At 39.7% G+C, this 22,140-nt stretch overlaps 1 protein-coding gene across 2 annotated transcripts in view; it reads right to left on the bottom strand.

Annotated features, from left to right (window-relative positions):
- TLL1 (tolloid like 1) overlaps nt 1-22,140 on the bottom strand; it is a 180,739-nt gene that overhangs the window by 18,328 nt on the left and 140,271 nt on the right. The window contains exons 11-18 of one of the 2 annotated variants that reach the window (XM_073577057.1): nt 21,268-21,370; nt 19,137-19,253; nt 11,533-11,678; nt 10,161-10,356; nt 9,321-9,446; nt 8,677-8,837; nt 4,285-4,465; nt 1,791-1,913 (exon numbers count right to left, since the gene is read on the bottom strand). In XM_073577057.1, the coding sequence (XP_073433158.1) occupies nt 1,791-1,913; nt 4,285-4,465; nt 8,677-8,837; nt 9,321-9,446; nt 10,161-10,356; nt 11,533-11,678; nt 19,137-19,253; nt 21,268-21,370 (1,153 nt within the window). The remainder of the gene's footprint in view (nt 1-1,790; nt 1,914-4,284; nt 4,466-8,676; nt 8,838-9,320; nt 9,447-10,160; nt 10,357-11,532; nt 11,679-19,136; nt 19,254-21,267; nt 21,371-22,140) is intronic. The other variant, XM_073577066.1, reaches the window with a different exon arrangement.

Here is a 22,140-nt window from a genome sequence, read left to right as displayed (position 1 = left end):
ATTTAGCATTATCGGATCTCAGCCAATGTGTTGGATGTGTGATTGACAAGCAATATACTGCTTTCAGTAGTATCCAGCTGAGATCTCAATTTTGCTGAAAGCTGTAAAGGCCCCGTCACACAAAGATGCACCAGCGATCCCGACTAGAGTTGAGCGACTTTGGTCGGATCGGGTTTCGTGAAACCCGAATGAAACAAAATAAGTTTCAGATGAAACTTGTCCGACTAGAGCAAAAAAAGTTGGAGTTTCTTCCGACTTTTATTTCCCATTGACTTGCAGTGGGTTCGGGTTTCGGACGAAACTCCGACTTTGTTTTGCTCTAGTCGGACGAGTTTCATCTGAAACTTATTTTGTTTCATTCGGGTTTCACGAAACCCGATCCGACCAAAGTCGCTCAACTCTAATCCCGACAAACATACGACCTTGTCAGGATAGCTGGTGCGTCGCTACATGATCGCTGGTGAGCCGCCAAACAGGCAGCTTCACCAGCGATCAGCACCAGCGAGGACACTGGTGTCTAAGGTAAATATCGGGTTACTACGCAGTGCACGTCACTTTAGTTACTCGATGCGTACCTTAGAAACCTGCGTGCTCGCGCTGGGAGCTGCGAGCACGCAGGTTTCTAAGGTACACATCGGGTAACTACATGACAGGCGCCGCTTAGGAACCCGATATTTACCTTAGAGACCAGCTCCCAGCGCCTTAGAGCGCTGAGAGCCTCGCTGATCATTGGCTCCCGCTGCCTCACGTAGCGGTGCGCGCTTGCCAGCGGGAGAGCAACGATGAAAAAATGGCCCAGGACGATGCTGCACGATCAGTGATACCCGGCGGGGGGGCAGTCGCTGATCCCCGTCACACACAGAGATCTCGCTGGCGAGATCGCTGTGTGTGACGGGGCCTTAAGGCACAGTACAGCCATCAGTCAAGACTGTTATCAGACACACTGCAAATATGGACTAGTGCAAAAAGTAATGCAATGTGTATATAAAGTTATGTACGGGAATGTGAACATACACTCGAGTCATGAATCTATGTAATTGTCTTTTTATTAGCCACAGCTAGGAGATCAGACTGAACAGACAAGATATTATCCCGGCTATTCTGCTGCTTAGAGTAATATGCTACAATCCTTTCCATCATCACATTTCAATTACAAATGCTTTTTCAATCAGCTTGACATCAGTTCACATATCTTTCCAGCTTTTAGAGGTGAGTGACCAAGAAATCTTTCAGTATGTATACCAAAAAAGTGAGGAACTTCCTTCATTCTCCTTTATTTGGTGCAAAGATGCAGGTAATATCCTCCAAATATTAAAAAAAAGGTGAATATAAAAAATGTCATAGGATATAATACTCTTGCTTCCTTATTACAGTGCACATAGGTACGTTTAAGACATCCAAAGAAATTGAGAAAAGCTCACGGCCCTCAAAGAAACAAGGCCAACATTTTTTTACGCCTCAAAAATAGATTTTATGTGACACGTTGATGCCAGTAAACAGAAGGTTAAACAATAATGACACAATCCTATTGATACTTCTAGGCCGGGTTAGGGAGAAATTGCACTTAATGTAAGTATATGGTTAAAGATTAGCTCTTTAATATTTCCATATGGTTAGTTGAAGTTTTTGAAACAAATGTATTGTGGAGTCCATAAACCCCAAATAATTTGTTGTTTAGTGAGCAGGAAGCAGTTTCCCCAACTTTGAATGGATGCTTGTGCCCTTAGCCCCAAGAAAAAGCACACGTCCTTTCCCCAACAGAAGGTTAGCTTACACCAGGGTGGTCATACCTCTGAGCCTGTCAGAGGCCACCAGTCTGTCATATATACGTACACGACCTGATGGGGCACCTTTTATCGTGTCCTTGCAAGATTCAAAAATAAAAATTTTCTCTTTGCAGGCAGCTTGCTTGTCTGTAAACAAAAATGTATCGGCATATTGGCAGAAGTGAATGGAAACGATTCCCCTCTCCACAAAAGTTAGAAATCCACAATTGGATAGTCAGTATAATACAGTGACCATCTGTATTAAAGGGCTTGTCCTACATTATTTAATGGCTATATTTGCCAAGGATCTAGACAGCTTCATTGTCCCTGCAGTTCTTCTAGCAGCATGTGAGAGCACTTATTTTGGACCAGTCGTGATGTGACCAAGCTGTGGGTCCAAATTGTCAATCGTCAGAAGCGTACCACCCCCAGAAACCAGAAAGTCAGGAGGCAGAGGAGTGGTGTACTCCTGAGGAATTAAACCAAATCTCTGTGGATCATTTTAAAAAGAACCTGTTAGCAGCACCCATGTGGTACAGTCCAGTCTGAAGGGTGCTGCTGAATTTGCTTGGGTGCCTCCTCTCTCATGGCAAGTGCTGTCCCTCCTGCCCTGCTTCATGTGAAGGATGCGTCGTACGTCATCCACAGTGTCCCCAATCATGCTCCTGTGCAGGCTTAATTCACTCTGCCCTGCAGTCCTGCAATGCCCATGCACCGGCTTTACTTCCATGTCGTTTGTGCTCTTTGACCTCTTCTGGTGCATTACAGTACTTTGCTTAGCCCTAGTTATTTTTTGATCAATACACAGTGGATTGAGGGCTTTCATACAGCTTACTAGAATGCGTTAGAAGAGGCCTTAAAGGTGGTGGCTGTACATTATATTGGGAAAACCTGGAGAGAGGTTCCCTGTAAAACCCAAAAGCATGACCATTACTGATATGGACACCAAACCTTAGAATTACACACGTGGTCAAAATTGTTGGTACCCCTTGTTTAATGACAGAAAACCCCACAATGGTGACAGAAATAACTTAAATCTGACAAAAGTAATAATGTGGGCGCAAGGTTGAAAAGCAATGTCTGACTTTCATTTGTTCATTTTCATAGAATTTTGATTTATTATTACTTTTGTCAGATTCAAATTATTTCTGTCACCATTGTGGGCTTTTCTGTCATTAAACGAGGGGTACCAACAATTTTGAACACGTGTGTATAATGGAGCCAATTCATGTCCGAAATCAAATTTTGTATGTTGAAATACTTCTGCTGATTTTTTTTCAAATACATATCATAATTTGATTGTGGCAGTCAGATTTATGCTGTGTAAAGATAGTGTATACTGGCTGCAGCTAGTATAAGTCACACATTCTATAAAGACAGATCATGTGCAGGAGTGTACAGGTAGTTTTGGAATTATTTACATGGATTGTAGAAGAAAATATGAGTATAGTTAGGCAGCATAGGGCAATATATGCAACACTTGTGCTGGAACCAGAAAGTTTTATAGAGTGCTTTCTATATTTATTGATTAGATGTGGAGAAATTATCAAAAGTGGAAAAATGTAATTGATTTCTCTCAAATATAGAATTAGTTGATAACAGATATTTAGCAGAACTGTTTCTACACATTAATGCAGCCAGTTAAAAATCATACTTTGTAGCCATTTGCACTGTGGATAAGTTATGGCGAAGAAAACAGAAATTATATGTTTTCCCTCTATTTTCCTGCATTCTATACTTTGAAATTATCTAACCATTAAGGTTCAGTTACACTTTTTTGGGGGAACACTAAATAACAAAGTAGCAGGTAAATAAAGAGTAATTTTAATCTCAATGAGTAAACTTGTCAATACTAGTATCCATTTTTAAAGTTTCAAAAATAGATTTGTACAATTTTTTTGGTATATAAAAATTTAGGTTATACATAGGAAGCAGACAAGTAATTGATTGTGAGCTTTACAAGACACATAGTGCTCAACTTCCTGGCAAAAATGTTGACATGGCTAAGAATTGTCAACTTGTTTTAGACTTCACCTTTAATTATACCTTGCCAAGGAGAAAACTCAAGACCGATAATGGTAAAAGCCTCGGAAAAGAATATGTAATAATCCCACTTCCCTCACGCAGAGTGATTCATTACATGTGAGCTAACAGAGCCCAGGCCCACACCTAAGAGCCAAGGCCAAAGGCATCAAGCACTAAAGAAAACAACTTAAAATGTAGGATCTGTAATTCTGAGAGGGACATTGGCTGCCTGCTTTTTGGATGTGTTTTGTGATGTATGGCATAACATTTACATAACACTTGACACCGCAGGCCCCATGTACAACAATAGACAAGTGGAAGTCTTGCCAATAGCAGCCCATAAATGTCAAACAAATACCCACACTAACACCATGTACACAGACATCTAATGTGTATAAAATTGTACACCTAAGGTTTGAATTTAACCACATGGTAAACATGCTGAATCTAGCACAAAAAACAACCTATAACACGAAGACCACGGTGCCCTTACCTGAGAAGAAGTGTGCACGGAAGCCCTTTTTTGATACTGTATTATCAGATTTAAACTCTATTCTCATATTGTTGTACTGGGAGGTAATAACCTCAGGCACTTCAGTCCCACAGAACTTTCCATGTAATTTTGAATCAGAGGACAGACCACTTCGAATCTCAACAAAGTCATACTTGCAAACCTGGAAAACACACTGCATGTTAATGCCATATAATAAATGATACCTCTTATTAACTCATTCAGGCTGGGATACAAATCACATCTGCTATGACGGGCAAACAATATATAGATTGTATACACTGACACAGTGTTAGGGAGGCATCACTTTAAGAGAGAAGTCAGACGGATATATTACTCGTGCAAGGATCGCATCGCCATCCTTGGACTGGCTGTCGACTCTCCTTACCTGAGCGTCACAGCATGTTATTTCTATGCAGCTGTCCCACTCAAGCCAGGAGAGCAGACGGCCAGTCCGAGGGTTGCGATGCGATCTTCGTACGAGTAATATGGATATCTGGCTGCACCCTAAAGAGAACCTTTCTTCACGATTTTGCACGTTAAAATAAAGGCATGTCTGTATCTGCCACTATTTTTTAAAGTTCACGTCTGCTTGTACAGATTTATCTCCCAGTGACCTTCAGTAACAAGGTCTTGGTAGCAGCGCATTCCCAGATTTAGATCTCTGCCCAATGGTGAGGTGAGATTTCACTGGTGCCATTTTACTGAAGACAGCTGGGAGACAAATTTGCACAAGTGCTGCCTGCGGCTCTGACGGCACCGGCGCAAACTTTAAAAAAAGAAGCAGGTACAGATTCCTGAGGCAGGCAGAGGGGTCGGGGCAGAGATGATGACCCTACCCACAGTCCCACCCTTATGCACTGATAGCTTATTACACCCAAACTTCAAATACAAATCAGGTTCTGTATTTCTTCACTAAAGGTATCTATTAAATCTGTATAATGGCACCATTATGTTCATGCCTTTACTTTGACATGAAAAATCAGAATGACAGGTTCGCTTTAAGGGTTTTATTCAATATATTAGACTATCATTTATCTTGTATCAACATCAAAAGATGCCATATTATTAAGCATTTCTAAACATTAGTCATAAAAAAATTCTTAAAGTTTTAAGTGAAGACATACAAACGATTGATCAGTCAAAACTAACAGGGGACAAAGTATACTAATATCATATTGCTTTTAAAAGGGATATTCAAGATTAGGAAAACATGGCTGCTTTCTTCCAAAACAGGGCCACACTAGGTTTTTATGGTTCTGCAGTACATTTTTGTTGGAGTAAATGGGATTGAGCTGTAATACAGCACAATCCCTATGGACTAGTGTTGTACTGTTTTTGGAAGAAGGCAGACACATTTTTGAAATCCTGGACAACCTCTCTAAAGTAGAGTATACTATTTTCATAAAATATTAAACTGATTATCTGAATTTCTGGACAATTTTGTTTTGACAGTGTTTATGCAGCCATTAAAGCCTGATCACTTTATCTAGAGACTAATATACTCCAGTAATTTGCCTTATGACTAGGGATGAGCGAATCGATCCATGGAGGATAGACTTTCCTGAAATTCACAGGTCCCCACAAATCAGAATAATCTGTGATTCAATGCCCTTGTATTGGTAAAAAAAAAATAAAAATGCCCAGCACCATATCACACACTGCTAAAGGCAAAGAGCAGACTAGTCATGTCAGTCACATCCAGGCGGACTTCCCCATAATGGCCGAGCGTAGCCAAGCAGGGGGAGTATAAAAAAAGAGAAGAGCTGGCCAAGCAGCACCATTTTAGGCTTTACACAATAGGGATATAGGTTAGCGCACACAGGTCATTAAAAAAAAAAAAAAAAATAATAATATAGAAAAGGGCCTAATCTGGTTATGTATACTACTGCTGTGGCAGTCTAAGGCCACCTACACTCATTCAGCAGTTGACAAATATTTTACCTCAGCATCTGTAAGCCAAAATTAGGAGTGGAACAATCCGAGGAAAAATATAATAAAAACACGTCACCACTTCTGGATTCATCACCCACTCCTGGGTTCCGCTTACAAATACTGATGTGAAATACTGCCGAAATACGGAATGTGTGAATGTGGCCTTATGAACAAGTGACATAGGAAGGGGCTGTACCTGTATAGTCAGGGTGACTGTGAATTGATTGGTCTGACATAGTGTATAACTTTTTTTTTTACAAATTTTTCACACACTACAAACAAGGAGGGCATTTTAACGTTGCTCCCTTTTAATTTTGTTACTAAGCCAAAATCCTGAAACTGAGTCTTGTGTGTCACAGAAAATGGGGTTCCTGGATTATGACATGGACAAGATATATAAAAAATAAATAAAGATAAAAGAAAATTCTCTATAAGCCAGAAATGGAAAAACAAGTGTCTACCTCAAAGTGTGTGTGTTGTTAACAAAAAAATATATATTATTTTTGCACAAAATATTGCAATAGTCCAATATTAGACCCGTATACACCACCCAAATACAGCTTTTGGTTACCAACGGAGTTTCAACTGTTTTCCCCTAGCCAGATAGGACATTAATAAGGCAGGGTTTGCACTATAGAGCTCAAAAGAGATACAGTCCCAGGAGATCTCACAGTGTTATACTTCTATTTTCTAGGCAATTATAGCCTTTATTTGCCACAAATTATTATTATTTTTTTTTTAATTAAGTGAAGCGGATGAATTTGAATCTCACATAATCCACCCAACTCTACCTAGTGAAACATATTTGTTGTTGCCATCATTAAGCCACACGACACGATCAAAAGGGTATTTTTAACCCTTCCCCTGCCAAGGTAGAATCTAACAGTGAAACGGTTAAAGGACTTTTCAACAGTGCACAATATGTCAATGGTGTGAATTACGTTAAATAATCTAATGCCTTTGCTAAAATGTTTTATGCTGGAATTTTCTAAGCTCCTTACAACCGAACCATGAATTGCTGTAGAAAATGCACCGATTGTTTTCAGCTATGTGTCTTTGCCTGCAGTCACAGCTATGCTTAAGAAAGTTCATTTGAGGCTCTATGTGTGTTATTAATTCATGGTCCATAAATCACAGCTGCTTAACATACTGAAAAATATTTAAAAAAATCAAGGGCTTAAAAAAATAAAAATCTTGGCTAAAGTTTCTATCTTTCCCAAAAAAAAAAAAAAAGATTTGTTGGCGCTTCACTTAATTTAATGCAGTTCAGTGAACTCAACTTCTGTCTAATAATAAACTGATGTCATAAACTATAAAACCCAAAATTGCTATAACTGATCATTAAAAAAAAAAAAAACCTCAGATACCAGTGGTATACTATGTGCTTTTAGTTTTATTGCACTGTTACATTGTACACTGGTCAGATGCTGATGCGGATAAGGCTACTTTCACATTTCAGATTTTTGCTATCTGGCTCGATGCGGCGAAATATGTAAAAGCCGGATCCGGCGCCTGTTACGACCGGATCCAGCTTTTTGCCTGTACACTTTCATTGTCGCCGCATTGCGCCGGATGGCAATGCGGCGCGTCCGGCTTTTGCCGGATACGGCAAGAATTGTCGGTCTGGAAAAAAACATTGCTTGCAACGTTTTTTCCAAATGCCGGACCAGTTTTTCACACTGTGCATGCCCTGAAGACCTTCTCTGCCAGGAATATATCTGGCAGAAAGAAGGATCCGGTGTCAGCGTTTGCGGCCGGATCCGGCAGTCCGGTATTTCACCGCATCCTGCCGGATAAAGAAAACTGATGTCTGAAAGTAGCCTAAATATAAAAAAAAAAATTGGTGGACAGTTTTATAAGTTTTATCATAATGATCAAAAATATTAATTTTGCAGATGATTAAACCTAGTTTCCTGGCCTAAACAGAACATTTTGCATAGACTATAGAACAATTTTTCAGTCCAAAATTTTATTTTTAATCCGCACCAGTGTAAATGAGGCTGAATGTAAATGCCAATTTAACTTTACTAAGTTATCTTACGTGACTGAATCTGAATATTAAGGGCACTTATCAAGATTGGAAAACAGCTGCTTGTTTACAGAAATAGCACCACGCCTGACCAATGGTTGTGTCTGGTACTGCAGCTGAGCTACAATGAATTAAATCAGGCAAAGTTACAATGACATACACAACCTCTGGACAGCTTGTATTTGGTATTGAAACACAATCTGCAGCCACGAAACATAATATATTGCTTGTTACCCAACACTCATACCATAATGAATAAACAGAGCACACGCTAAAAAAAAACCCTGACCCTAAACCACTGCTCGCCATCATATAAATATTACAAATGATGACAAAATGGAAGTAGTGCAATAAGGTGCAGTTTACAGCAAATTATGTTTCTTAGATAGAAATAAGTGAGGAATACTTACTTCATTACCCTCTAGTTCAAAGTACTCAAACTTCACCGATATCCTGTACTGAGAAGGCGCAACCACCTGCCACACGCAATTCTTATTGGGAGGATATTCTTTGGGCCATGCCGGGGTTGTTATAGTTCCATTGAGTTTGGTTAATAATCCTCCGCATGCAGCTGAAAGGATAAAAATGGAGACATCTTGTCAGAAATCTGTAATACTATAACTACATAATTATGAGGCAGCTCATTCATGCTGATTAGCTAATAATCAGACGTATCGCATATATAAAGTAAAAGTAATAAAATGCATAATGGAAATGCTACTGAACAAATGAACCTATACATACTGCATGCAACGTAATGGTACATTAGGATACACAGGCAATCCGCACATGTTTTGTGGCTGCCTAACAGCCACAAAACTTGTGGCCACGGGGACTTGAACATGTCACTCAGCACCCGCTATACTCGGTGCATACCCAGGCACCCTTGGCAAATTCGAGTTACAAGCACTTGCGCTCATCACTAATTTTAACTATTTTTGGTTCAGGTGTCATTTTTGCCCTCTTTTGGGCATCAGTTTTTCTTTTACTCAAAAAAAGTAAAATCTGAACGTGCAGAAAAATAACTAATTCACAGTTTTCTTACAAATATTACCTTCACAGCTTTTCTTGTCTGGACCAAGCTCATAACCGGGATCACAAGAACACTTGAAACTTCCCAGAGTGTTCACACAGCGTTGTTCACAGCCCCCATTGTCTGGTTTGGCACATTCATCTTCTTCTATTTTAAAATACAGAATGTTTAGGTAATTAAAGATCACATCTAATCCCATAAATAATGCTGCTCCCTGTTTCCATACTCCTGTCCCTATGGTATAACGGGAGTAAAATGGAAGAATCCTTCAAAGAATATATGAAAACCCAGTCAGGGTCATATGAAGGATAGGTTATCTACAGCACGTTGACTACATATTCTCATAAACCTTGTGTTATATGCTAAAACAGATTAGCAGAAGCTCTAAATCCAAAGGTTTCTAGTAACGATAGTAAGAAGGAGACAACTATGGCATTTGTGGGTCTGAATACAATGGGATACAATGCTCACAATTTAGACCAATAGTAAAGAGATAGGTGGATGGGTGGGTGAGCGGGTGGATGGAAGGATGGGTAAATGAATGAATGGGTGGGTAAGTGGATGGATGGATGAGTGGATGACTGGGTGGAGTTTGACCTGCTCTACGACCCTAAATGTACATAGTTAAAAAATGCTATGTGCACTAAGTGAAGGAAAAGACAAAGTAACTGTCTTATAAGCAAAGTCTGGAGGCCATTCATAACATCTTAGCACTACCGTGCCAGACTGCCAGAATTGTATTTACTCTGCCTGCTAAATACACAAAGGTTCCCTGACATGAAAATGCCGGTCTCTCCATAACCCTAGTGTCTACAAGGTGTAAGTGGTATGTAACAATTTCCTAATTTAATGTATTTTTACCCTTTAAAAAGTTAGCAGCGAACCCTGCTTTGTTTACAGTTGCATCTGATACAAACTTCATCCACAAGGTGTTAGAGGTAGATCGGATATCATCGGGCTTATCATAGCCACAGAAATGTCCAATGAGAGGGCTGTTTTCACTGCTGCCATCTCTTACTTCTAAGTAATCGTAAGCACATGTGTCATGGCGCTCAATCTGCAAAACCAAAAGAAAGAAAGGGGTAAGGTTAGCATTCATGGGATTTCAGATGAAGTAGCTATAGATTGAGATGAATATCAGACAGAAGAAACCTTAAAAACACTAGAAATACCTCTTAAAATACTTCAGAAAAATAATAATGCAACCAGATCTACTGATTACCTGGATGCCTGCTCCAACATTTACCTGAAAAACAATCAATATGACCCAATTGGTTACAACAGATTTATTCCCAATATACCAAAAATGTTTCCATTTAATCCCAGTATAGCCCAAGTACACTATAAATGTTTCTAAATATGGATCATTATATTAACATGTTGTTAATGTAGTCATTAGAGAGTTGAGAACGAATAGAAAAGGCGGTGCATGCAGCTTTCTCTACTCACTGGGGGGTTTGGGGGTTCCAAAGGCTTCTGGGCAAGAGAAATCGGTTATTTTTGGAACTTCTATAGAAGTGAATGGAGAGAGCTGCACGTTCTTGGCCATCTATTCCCGGTGGCACAAAGCCGGCCAAGTTCTTGTGATGGACCTATCTGGCATTTACAACAGATCCTGCCAATATACTATAAATGACCAAGACGGGAATATTCTTTTAAAGTTACAATTGACATTTTTTGTATCACAGTATTTCTAAGGTAACTATAATAGTGGTAAAGATAAATTTTGCCTGGTTTTGTATGAAAAGAAAAAAAAAAAGAAAAAATCACTACTTGGATTTTTTTGATGCAGTCTGACAGCATGTGACCCTATAACACCACATTTAATGGGCAAGCTACGGATTAACAAATGGTCATGTACATTTAAGCTAATTAGAAGATATGGCTTTATATAAAATGGAAAATTCTTCTGTCTACTATCTACTAACGGCTAAAATTGGATTTATTATAAAGTATATGTATTTTATTGATTAATTTATCATTTATGGTGAAGCAATTTAGGTTGCAAACATAGATTACAGACGCATGAAAGGAACCTACTGGCAGGACCTTTACATTTAATGAGAATATAGCATTTGCACATTGAAATCCACTTAATCCTCCTGAAAATGCATGCAGTGAAAGAGGACTCGCCCTAAGCTTGGCCTGTCAATGACAATTTGTTCAGTCTGCCTACAGATTTCTAAAAGCAATACAATTTATCTGCACCACCACTTAGGTCAGATAACATTACCTCAAACGCCTGGAAGGTTAATCCTACATTGTAATTCTCGGCTACTGTTATTTTCCATATACATTCCTTTGATGGCCGGTAGTCATCTGGGTAATTGGGGGATTGGATCTGCCCAGAATCTTTGTGGATCTCTCCACCACAAATTGCTAAAAATTCAAGTAAGTTAAATATATTACAAGAGGTTAGAAAAGCGGATTATAGAAATGGCAAAAAAAACAAACATCTTTCTATATAAGACATAGAAAGCAGTTTAAAACTTGTTCCTTGCCTATAGCAACTAATCAGATCTCGACTTTCATATTTTTAACCGCTGTCACAAAATTAACCTAACAAAGGGCAACAAAGACAGGTTTTCTTGTAAACAGTTTTTCATGCAGTTCAGAGCCATTAACCCATCTGGATTTTTAGAATTCAAGTCAATGTCCAATGGGTATGGAAAGTATTCAGACCCCTTTAAATTTTTCACTCTCTGTTTCATTGCCGCCATTTGGTAAATTCAAAAAAAGTTCATTTTTTTTTACTAAGTACACCCCATCTTGACGGAAAAAACAGAAATGTAGACATTTTTGCAAATTTATTAAAAAATAAAAACGGAAATATTCCATTGTCATAAGTATTCAGACCCTTTCCTCAGACACTTATATTTAAGTCACATGCTGTCCATTTCCTTGTGATCCTCCTTGAGATGGTTCTACTCCTTTATTGGAATACAGCTGTGTTTAATTAAACTGATAGGACTTGATTTGTAAATGCACACACCTGTCTATATAAGACTTCACAAATCACAGTGCATGTCAGACCAAATGAGAATCATCAGGTCAAAGTAACTGGCCAAGGAGCTCAGAGACAGAATTGTTGCAAGGGACAGATCTGGTCAAGGTTACAAAAGAATTTCTGCAGTACTAAGGGTATGTGCACACGTTGCAGATTGCTGTGTGGTTCCGCAGCGGATTAGGCCCTGCAGATCCGCTAGAGAATACAGTACAATGTTATCCTATGAAAAAAAAAAAAAAAAAACCGCTGTGCACATGCTGCGGAAAAATCAGACCAGAAACCAGCAGTTAATATTCCACGGCGGCTTATTTTCCACAGCATGTCAATTCTTTGCGTGGATTCCGCAGGTGTAAAAACGCAGGCCAAATCCGCACAACATCCGCTAGAAATCCACAGTAAATCCGCAGGTAAAATACAGGCATTTTGACCTGTGGATTCTGCCAAAAAGAGGAGATTTTGCGTGGGAAATTCCGCACAGCAATCTGCAACATGTGCACATACACTAAAGATGCCTAAGAGCACAGCGGCCTCCATAATCCTTAAATGGAAGAAGTTTGGGACCACCAGAAGTCTTCCTAGACCTGGCCGTCCAGCCAACCTGAGCAATTGTGGGAGAACAGCCTTGGTGAAAGAGGTAAAGAAGAACCCCAAGATCACTGTGGCTGAGCTTTACAGATGCAGTAGGAAGATGGGAGAAAGTTCCACAAAGTCAACTATCACTGCAGCCCTCCACCAGTTGGACCTTTATGGCAGAGTGGCCAGATGGAAGCCTCTCCTCAGTGCAAGACATATGAAAACCCGCATAGAGTTTGCTATAAAGCACATGAAGGACTCCCAGACAATTAGAAATAAGATTCTCTAGTTTGATGACACGAAGATACAACTATTTGGTGATAATTCTAAGCGGTATGTGTGGAGAAAACCAGGCACTGCTCATCACCTGCCCAATACAATCCCAACAGTGAAACATAGTGGTGGCAGCATCATGCTATGGGGGGTGTTTTTCAGCTGCAGGGACAGGATGACTGGTTGCAATTGAAGGAAACACGAATGCGGCCAAGTACAGAGATATCCTGGATGAAAACCTTTTCCAGAGTGCTCTGGATCTCAGACTTGGCTGAAGGTTCACCTTCCAACAAGACAATGACCCTAAGCACACAGCTAAAATAACAAAGGAGTGGCTTCAGGACAACTCTATGACCATTCTTGACTGGCCCAGCCAGAGCCCTGACCTAAACCCAATTGAGCATCTCTGGAAATACCTGAAAATGGCTGTCCACCAACATTCACCATCCAACCTGATGGAACTGGGGAGGATCTGCAAGAAAGAATGGCAGAGGATCCCCAAATCCAGGTGTGAAAAACTTGTTGCATCATTCCCAAGAAGAAGACTCGTGGCTCAAAAGGGTGCTTCCACTCAATACTGAGCAATGGGTCTAAATACTTATAGCCATGTGATATTTCAGTTTTTCTTTTTTAATAAATTTGCAAAAATTTCTACATTTCTGTTTTCTTTCAGTCAAGAAGGGGTGCAGAGTGTACATTAATGAGAAAAAAATGAACTTTGTTGAATTTACCAAATGGCTGCAATGAAACAAAGAGTAAAAAACTTAAAGGGGTCAGAATATTTTCCGTACCCACTTTAAGTCAAAGCAAAGAATACAGGAAATATTCAAATTAATGCTAACACATCATCCATTCATCAAGTACCTTCAATGGTTCTTACAATTATGTTTCTACAGAACATTCTATAGTAACCCCATTGGAGATTTTCATTTTAATATGTTCACATGCCTTCACATTCATTAGCATCCTGTAATAGCTTGATACATAGCTACTGAGAATTAGCATTTGAACATAGAAATGTTAATAGTGTGCAGGGCTGGCTCCTGGTACACAGGGGCTTTTGAGCGATAGACTAAGTAGACCAGTAACGGCACAAGTGACTTTCTTTGCCATAACTTTTTTTTTTTGCTGTTACATTGACATAGTTTTATGAAACCCTTTTTTTGCAAAAGGAGTTGTCCTTTTTTTTTTTTTTTTTTTTTTACACTATTTTGCCATGCATATTTAATATTACATTTCTATCAACTATTACTAAGGGTCAAACGTAGGGAAAAAAGCAACTGGAGTTTTAGCCAGAGAATTTATATTAAAGTCTCCTTCACTGTTTCTACTACAGAAAAAAACAGGAATAGCAGCATAGAAAGAGATGTAGTTTTAAACCATAACTTTTAGGCTGTGTGCCCACGTTGCATTTTTTAAGCGTTTCCGCCGCGTTTTTGCCTCGGTGGAAACGCTTAAAAAATGCTAACAAAACGCATCCCATGCAATCCTATGGGATTCAGCAGTTGCTGTGCCAATGCTGCGGATTTTTCCTCTGCGGAATCGCATAGCGGAAAAAATCCACAGAATGTCCATTAATTTTGCGGAATTGCGGCGATTCCGCCGCCATAGGATTGCATTGAAACGCTCACTTTACGCATGTGGCTATGCCCACCGTGCATAAAGTGAGCATTTCATGTGCAGATGGTACCCAGGGTCTGGAGGAGAGGAGACTGTCCTCCATGCCCTGGGTACCATATTTCTGTAAAAATTAGAATTAAAATAAAAAATAGAGATATACTTACCCTCTGTCGGCCCCCGGAGTCTTCATTGGCGCTGCCGGGAAGTTCCGTTCCCTGGCGTGCTTTGCGAGAAAGACCTCTGATGACGTAGTGGTCAAGCGACCGCAATGTCACAAAGGTCATTCTCGCAAAGCACGCCTGGGAACGGAACTTGCCGGCAGCGCCGTTGATGACCGGGATCGCCACTGAGGAGATCGGGGGCCGACAGGAGGTGAGTATATCCATATTTTTTTTTAAATTATTTTTAACATTCTTTTAATATTGATGCTGCATAGGCAGCATCAATAGTAAAAAGGTGGTCACACTTGTCAAGTACTATGCTTGACAAGTGTGACCAACCTGTCAGTCACTTTTCCAAGCAATGCTTCAAATCGCTTGGAAAAAGGCTAGCATTCTGCAAGCTAAAGACGCTTGCAAAACGCTTGTGTTTTGCGGGAAAAACGCATGCGAATTCTGCATGCGTTTTACCCGTGGCAGGGAGTTGCAGAAATGCTCCTGACAATTCTCCAGCATTTCTGCAATGTGGATACATAGCCTTACTAGTTAGTTTTCTAAAAAGAGATTCAAGATTGCTGTTAAATCAATGTGAATAGTGCACCATCACAAAATTTACACAAGTTTCACAACTCCATGTTTGGGAAGATATAACCAATGTGTTATCTTATCTCTGTTAGAGATAAGAAGTAGATTTCAAGATATTAAATCACATATATTAGTCGGTTGTTTTTATGCATTCTGTCATCATAATGGACCTTATTTACATGCCTCTCTAAAAATGTAAAACTATTAGGGGTAAAAAATACTGATCAGACATTTGTTATTAAGGATGTAATAAATTGCTGGACTGAGGGATTACTTTATAAAGGAACATGCCAATGTGTACTTGAGTACATTGGGAGGACGAAAAGGGAACTCAGACAACGAATAGGGGAACACCTTGGGGATGACGAACATAAGAGGGATACTCCCATTGCAAGGCATGTAAATGAGGTGCATTATGGTGACAAAACAGTGATAAAATTTGTAGGAATAGAGAGGGTTGGAAAACCCCTGAGAGAGGCAAGATGAATTTTCATTTTAAATACAGTTGCCCCAAATGGATTAAATGAGCAGCTAACTTTTGGCTGCTTTATATAAATTAATATGTAGTCAAATTTATTCCCCCCAAAAAATCTTTGTCAAAATACCAATTTCACAATCATTAAATGATTATACATAAAGAAAAAATAATCCCACCCCTTTAAATAAAGGGAAAACTTCACCTAATATTCTCCTCCTATCAATTAAATTTATTGAATTGGATATGGGATATATATTTAAAAGTGACCTCCCCCAAAAAATTACTCTTAATAATATGTTTCCAAGAATGATTTAATATGATGTTGGAACTTAAATATCTTGTTTTTTATGTGCCTCCGGTGAATATGCGCTCCAGATGACGGAAGTGATGTAACTGGAATGCTAGGAGGGTTATGAATTCAGAACTAGATGGGGGATTATGACGTGAGTACCGGTGGAACGCATACAAACAACCTGGAAGCGACTGAATTGATGATATGCGTTCCAAATACCGGAAATGAGGTAAATAATATTCCTTTGCGGTCCAGCGGACCAGAAGTGAATGCTGGGATGGAGAAGGACTTGCTGCACGTGGATTTTTACACTCTGGATGGAGAATGAGGAATAAGAACAGGTGAAGGATATTAAATGGGACTAATCTTTATGTGATTCTATTCCCCTATATACGAACAGTGAGTGTGATACTTTTATGATGTACTGGCTGTGTCATAAATTGGAATTAATTAATCTGTCCACTAATGACATAAGCCTATATAAGAGAAAACAATATGGATGCCATTGCCTCTTTTTTGTCCCGTTGGTGGGAGATACTGCCCAAATACTCCTGATAAGGAATAATGTGCCAATCCCCTGATGAATCAAAAGCTTGAGGAAATGTGTTGGGAGGCACACAGGGTCAGTCCAGGGCTGGCTAGTGACAGGGTAAGCTGTGGACTGCCCTTGTAAGGGTGGGAGTTCTGGGGTACCAGGGTCAGCCAAAATAATTGGGCTTGACAGGGATTGTACTGGGACCCAGACTCCTTGAATTGCAGGAAAGAGAAGGAGAAGAGCCTACAAATGGTGAGATTGTTCCTTTTTTTCTCCATTACCTGCAAAAAAATAATATATGGCAGAAAAATGTTTTTTGAAATGGTGAACAACACAGACATGAATAGCTCAATTTATTTCCCATGATTGAGTTTTGAGCTTGATATTGTTCTACATGTTAATACGGTATATGTTTTACAGACTAATATATGTGATTTAAGATCTTGAAATCTACTCCTTATCTCTGACAGAGTTATTGGTTATATCTTCCCAAACAGGCAGTTGTGAAACTTGTGTAAATTTTGTGATGGTGCACTATTCACATTGAAAAAAGAAACTGTGCAATTTTTTATTCATTTTTTTCCAATTATATATCATGATCTACAATTAATATGTGCTCTGTATTTGGTTTGTTTCAGACCAATGTAATTCAATGAGGCAGTGCCGATGAGCACCTTTTTTGACTTACAGAATAATTATGTGAAAAAAATTGAAGCATACACTAGTTTTATGTGACAGATGACATTCGCCCATTCAAGTCTATGGGTGCGAAGAAAACAGATGCCATACTGACACAGTATAGCATCTGATTTTTATAGACATTGCAATTCTGCAACATAGGAAACTGTAAATGGTCTTGTAAATTATAAATCGCTTCTCCTATAAAAACAATAGATTACATACAGAAGACAAGTCAGAAAAAAGTCTGATTTTTCTGCATAAAACCAAGACATATTTTGGCATGTCCAGGGGGCCAGGTTCAACAGTTTAAGGATTTTCAAAAATGTAACAAAAAATGTGTTTTAGGCTATGTGCACACGCTAGCGTTTTTAAACGCTCAGGAAAAGGATCCCCTTCCCAGAAATCGCGCGTCTTTTTCCGCGCGTTTTTTGCGCGATTTTTGACGCGTTTTTTGACACGCGATTTCTGGGATCATTGGGGATGGCTAAAAACGCTCAGCAATGCGGAAATTAATGAGCATGCTGCGTTTTTAGCCGCTAAGCGATTCCTGAGCGGTTAAAAACGCATGCATTGGCACAGAAAGCCAAAAACGCATGCTAATTAATTTGATGCATCTTTTAAGCGTTTCTGCAGCGTCTGAGCCGGCTCAAACGCTGCGGAAACGCTTAAAAAAACGCATCGTGTGCACACAGCCTTAAAGTGATTGTCTACTTTCCACAGTTTACCAAATAAAATAAGAAAAAGAGAATACTTACCTCCCGGACTGACACTGCTGCTTCTCCACTCCCAGAGCTGTTTCTCCCAGCAATCTTGGAACATTGTTTATGTCATGTGAGCGCTGTAGTCCATCAATGATCACTGATGGGCAGAAACCTTAACAATTGAATCAAATGAAATAGTTCTGTCTGATGGAACGGTGAAGGAAGTAGACCATCGGTAGCCACTGGTGGGCTCACATAAACAATGTCTGTGGTGGACACAGTGCCAGGAGCACGGAGATCAAGGGAGACAACCACACTGGGGGCATTCAAAAAGAAATATCCAGTGACTCAATATACTTTTGGGGGCTGTTTATTGTTAGTAACTTTATCCCCCCATAAATTTCATTGACTTTCATTTCTACCTGTAGTATCCTAACCTACTGAGATACACACGTATCATTCTCTCATAGACAAAGGTGCAGCCTGTCACCCACTGGGGGTATGAGCACATGGTAAGTATTTGGTGCAGAAATGTCTGCATCTCTTGGCAGGAAAAAGGCTGCGTAAAATACTCAGCGTTTTTAATACATTTTTGTTGCAGATTTTTCCTCACTCATCAGTTAAACACATCCAATTGTGGAAGTTATTATTATTCCAATATCTATTGATTAAAATGAACTATTGTTCATGGGAAAAATGCCTTTAAACATGATTTATGATAATAAAAGTTATGGCCTGCAGCTATCCCAAGAGGTAATGGGCAGTGACCATTTTCTCTGTGGAGCGAGAGCGTTATGTTGTGGAATGTAAGCAAACATTTCAATCCGAGGGTTTTGGTCTTCCATTGGAGAACCTTTATAAATCTGTCACATACATATTGTGAAAAAATTATATACGGTATACTTCTTTCATAACTTACATCCATGTATCTCACCTTCATAAATTGCGGAAAACCCTTTCCCGACCCAGTTACTGCTGCTTCTGAACTCGATCCACATTCTGCTGTCTGTTGTTGTCAAGGCCTCCGGAAGTTTATCACCACAAAACCTGCCTAGAAGCAGAAATGACATATTAACAGTAATAGAATAAATATTATGTATACCGTATGTAACTAGTGTGAGGTATCCTAGGACATATTCTAATCTTATCTTTTATTACATTAAAATATCACATATTGATAAGTAGAAATTATGATATACGAAACGGAACTCTAAGATACAGATAACCAAGAAGCACTATGGCAATGTGCCAGATAGATGTTGCACATCATACCTCTTCATGAAATATCACCAGGACCATGCTTGCAACTAATAGTAAAGTAGAGGGAAGTAGCGAGACCTGCTGAACATTGAGTCCTATAAGCCAATGTTCAACCTGTACAGGAGCCTTCCAACATTCCTTTTTCGGGGTGTTTTCCCCTCATCAGTGTAGAGCAGAGTTTGCCTGGCTGACTGTAATGCCATTGAGACAATGTGGAGGAGTATGGCTTCTACTTAGGCAACGAGTACACGCTCAGTATTTGGTCAGTATTTTACATCAGTATCTGCAAGCCAAAACCAGGAGAGTAACAATTAGAGGAAAAGTATAATAAAAACACGTCACCACTTCTGTATTTATCACCCACTCCTGGTTTTGGCTTACAAATACGGATTTAAAATACTGACCAAAAACTGAATGTGTGAACGTGGCCTAAAAGAGATCAAATGAGTACGGAGTCTTAATAATGAGTAATAAACACTCCAAAATGGCTGTAGATTAGTTTCTGGCCTGGACTTTATCCACTATCATATTGCAAGACTTGTTAAAAGGTAGAGTATTGACTTCCAGGTTGACTACCTCTCCTACGTGGTAGTTGCAAGATAGTTCCATTACAGAACAAAATAAAATAATTTGCATACTTTTCTCCCAAAGAAAATCATCTGTAAGGTGCCATACTCAGCTGATGTCTTTAAAAGGAGCGGCAGAGCTTCCCCCACCCTGCCTTAAGGGCCCGTTACACATAGCGATATCGCTAGCAATATCGCTGTAACGTCACTGGTTTAGTGACGCAGCAGCAATATTGCTAGCGATATCGCTATATGAGATACTTACCTCCGACCGCTCCCCCGCTGGCTATCGCTGATCGCGCGAGAACGTCCTGGACCATTTCTCGTCGGCCACTTCCTGCTGGGCTTCCTGTGGCGCCGACGAGCGATGCGTGGACACGGGCGGGAGGACGTCAGGATCACCGCAATTGACATGCAAGTAGCGACCCCCGACCGCTGCTATGTCGCTGGTGAGATCTGCCTGTGTGGCGGCTCACTAGCGACCACTTAGCGATGCACCAGCGATCCATATCATTGTCGGGATCGCTGGTGCATCGCTTAGTGTAACGGTACCCTTAATCGTGTCACACTCAACCAGTTCGGTTGCTTTCAGGAAATTTGACTCAGTCAATCCATAATGGATCAAAGTTAAAATGTGAGGCACAGAGTAGAAAAAACTTTGGCATTGCTGTATGATACAAATACTTCAAATGGTGGGGATTGGGGGGATGTAGGGAGGGAGGGGGGGTGGGTTGCCGGGTTAGTTCATGTTAAAGGAAAATGTATTAATCTGCTTTGCACATTTTGGATCTGTCTGGAGTTTGTGTCAGACTGTGTTACAATCTGGAGATATGTTTTAATAAAAACTACTTGATTAAAAAAACAAATACTTCAAATGGCAAATTCTACAAAACAGGACGTTATTCAACTATATAATGATCTACATAAAATATTTAAAGCTCTTATGAGAGTCCAGCTGTATATACATTAGTGTTATGTAGGAGTACTACTAATTTAGTACAAGAAGAGAAAAAATGTTTTATTTGAACTGTAATCCAGTATTTGTCACGTTTCGGTCAGACACTCAGACCTTCATCAGACGGATTGCTATTAGACCAGTTGTGTGAATGGTTTGATAAGTAGTGCAATATACAGTAGATAGGGGTAACAACCCAAAAAAGATGTGCGTTCCTCAAAAGATAAAATTATTCAGCACCTAATCTTCATTTTGTACAATGCAGACAGGCAGCGATTACCTACCCAGCAATGGGGATTTTCTCCAATAGCCATCTCGAACTTCAATGTAGTCATACCAGCAGAGACTGCTCTTGTAAACATCCATTGTTGTGAAATTTAAAACAATCTGTAAAATAATCAGGTATACTATTACTAACATAAATGTGATACAATGACATTCACTACAGCATTATTGGCAACGTAATTAAACAACTTTTACATTAAATGGTAATTTGTCCTCTGGACTGGCCATTTGTGATCAGTAAAGGGGCCTTTACGCATAGCGATATCGTTAGCGATATCGCTAAATCGTCACCGATTTTATGACGCAGCAGCAATATCGCTGTGTGTGATACTTACCTCCGACCGGCTCCCCGGTGGCTATCGCTAATCGCGCAAGATCGTCCATGTCCATTTCTTGTCGGGCGCTTCCTGATGGCACCGACGAGCGACGCGTGGACGTGGGCAGAGGACGTCAGGATCGCCACGTTTGAAAGGTAATTAACAATCGCTGCTGCGTCGCTACATCGCTGTGAGATCTGCCTGTGTGGCAGCTCACTAGCGACCACTTAGCGATGAACCAGCGATCCTGACCGGGTCGTATCGTTGTCGGGATCGCTGGTGCATCGCTAAATGTAAAGGGGCCTTAAGGTTCATCTGGGGAGTAAAAACTGGACAAACCACTTCCCACCAGGACAGACCATTAATATTATTATATATTAGAATCTAATTTTAATAAAAAATAGAAAAAAATAATCTACTTCCAAAAAATTTATCCTGCTGCGAAAAACATATAGAAATCAGTCCATTGATTTATGTTTGATGCAGCCTTAAAATATATTCATGTGAAATATCAACAATTCATTTGGTTTTCAAACCTTTTAATTAAAATAAGAA

The sequence above is a fragment of the Dendrobates tinctorius genome, unplaced genomic scaffold (genome assembly GCF_039654945.1).
Source record: "Dendrobates tinctorius isolate UK_male_01 unplaced genomic scaffold, ASM3965494v1 ptg000008l, whole genome shotgun sequence".
In the NCBI taxonomy this organism is placed as follows: domain Eukaryota; kingdom Metazoa; phylum Chordata; class Amphibia; order Anura; family Dendrobatidae; genus Dendrobates; species Dendrobates tinctorius.
Note: the sequence above shows the minus strand (reverse complement) of the source record. Positions and strands in the feature narration are given on the sequence as shown.